We start from the raw sequence: 1,903 nt of genomic DNA, 5'->3' as shown, positions 1-1,903 counted from the left end.
CTTTCTACCTTCACTCAAAGTACTTTCTCTCTTCTGTTTACCACTTTCTCTCTACTGGCCTTAGACCCTTGTTTTCTAGCTTCTACCAATCCCTCTCCAATTTAAAAACAAAACAAAACACTTTTTTTTTCCCCATTGGTTACCAAAGGACTTCTCAATGTTTGTCTTTCTTTGTCTTACCTTTCTGACACCTGATGAACATCCTTCTTTCTTAAATTCATTACTCACAAAGCTTCCTTGACACTAAATTACCTTGATTCTCAACCTACCTCTCAGAATATCCCTTCGTTAATGCCCTGAGCTGGCACTAACAATTCCTGCCCTCACTCCTAAGATACAATATGAAAAAAGCCCAACTTATCTCCAATAATGACAGCTCATCAGTTGTTTTGAAATCCTTTCTACTTAAAATCTTCCAGATTGATTCTATATATAATATTTCTATTGTTTAGACATGAAGCTAAGCAACTTGGTTGAAGAAAAAAATAATCCCATTTAGATGGAAAAGGACTCTCTGCTACTAAAGTAACTCCTGATGAAAAAATTCAGCCCTACTACTCTGAAGAGGCATTTTATTTTAACCTCATAGGATGATCGCTCAATACAATTAAATAACAAATATTAATATACCTGAGGCCTATGTTTGAAAAAGCTGGGGGGCGGACACTCGCTTGTAGAGCTCCTCGTGTTTGCTGCGGGCCGCCGGAGCGGGCTCCTTTCTCCAAGTCGGGGCACGTCTTAGCCGGCACCATGACGGTGGGCAAGAGCAGCAAGATGCTGCAGCACATCGACTACAGGATGAGGTGCATCTTGCAGGATGGTCGAATCTTCATCGGCACCTTCAAGGCCTTTGACAAGCACATGAACCTGATCCTGTGTGACTGTGATGAGTTCAGGAAGATCAAGCCAAAGAATGCAAAACAACCTGAACGTGAGGAAAAGAGGGTTCTAGGACTGGTACTGCTTCGTGGGGAGAACTTGGTCTCTATGACTGTGGAAGGGCCACCCCCTAAAGATACAGGTATTGCCCGTGTGCCGTTAGCTGGAGCTGCGGGAGGCCCTGGGATTGGCAGGGCTGCAGGTAGAGGTGTGCCAGCCGGTGTTCCAATGCCCCAGGCTCCTGCAGGCTTAGCAGGACCTGTCCGGGGAGTCGGTGGGCCTTCCCAACAGGTGATGACCCCACAGGCAAGAGGGACTGTGGCCGCTGCTGCTGTTGCTGCCACAGCCAGTATAGCAGGAGCCCCAACACAGTACCCCCCTGGTCGAGGAACTCCTCCCCCACCTGTGAGCCGGGGGACACCTCCTCCAGGCATGATGGCCCCTCCTCCTGGAATGAGACCTCCCATGGGTCCCCCAATGGGGATGCCCCCTGGGCGAGGGGCACCCATGGGGATGCCCCCTCCTGGCATGAGACCCCCTCCTCCTGGCATGAGAGGTCCCCCTCCCCCAGGGATGCGCCCACCAAGACCTTAGGACTCCTCGGCTGCTGTGATGCTGCCTCTGACTTGAGGCTGTATATAGTTTTGGGGGCTTTTTGTATAAAGTGTGCTGCTTTTCAGTTGATTCATAATAAACTCTTGGGGAAAAAAAAAAAGAAAGAAAATATATTTGATTCTGTGGTTTTAACTTAATTAAATATCAGGATAACAAAAACCTCTGTTTGAAATGAATGCTTCATTCATCCCTGCTTCTCTTTGCAGGCTTCAGTTTTGTGCATATGTTGCAAATGTAGCAACACAAGAAATGGTAGAAATCCCACTCATTTTATAAGCTGCAAAATCTGATGGGGGGATGGGAGGAAAGACAATGAACACTAATAATCAAGAATTATAATTCAGTTTGACCTTGTATATGGTTCAGAATTTGAAAAGCCAAAAGTGAATTTTAAATCCTGCATAAGTAG

The 1,903-nt window shown here is 46.3% G+C and overlaps 1 protein-coding gene across 1 annotated transcript; it reads left to right on the top strand.

The window, feature by feature from the left end:
• Positions 1 to 657: 657 nt before the first annotated feature.
• LOC122738777 (small nuclear ribonucleoprotein-associated protein N) lies at positions 658 to 1,594 on the top strand. The gene has a single exon (XM_043980694.1). The coding sequence runs from the start codon at positions 751 to 753 to the stop codon at positions 1,471 to 1,473; it is 723 nt and encodes a 240-aa protein (XP_043836629.1). The 5' UTR covers positions 658 to 750; the 3' UTR covers positions 1,474 to 1,594.
• Positions 1,595 to 1,903: the final 309 nt, after the last annotated feature.

The sequence above is a fragment of the Dromiciops gliroides genome, chromosome 2 (assembly GCF_019393635.1).
Source record: "Dromiciops gliroides isolate mDroGli1 chromosome 2, mDroGli1.pri, whole genome shotgun sequence".
Classification (NCBI taxonomy): domain Eukaryota; kingdom Metazoa; phylum Chordata; class Mammalia; order Microbiotheria; family Microbiotheriidae; genus Dromiciops; species Dromiciops gliroides.
This window is presented reverse-complemented; position numbering and strand designations above follow the sequence as displayed.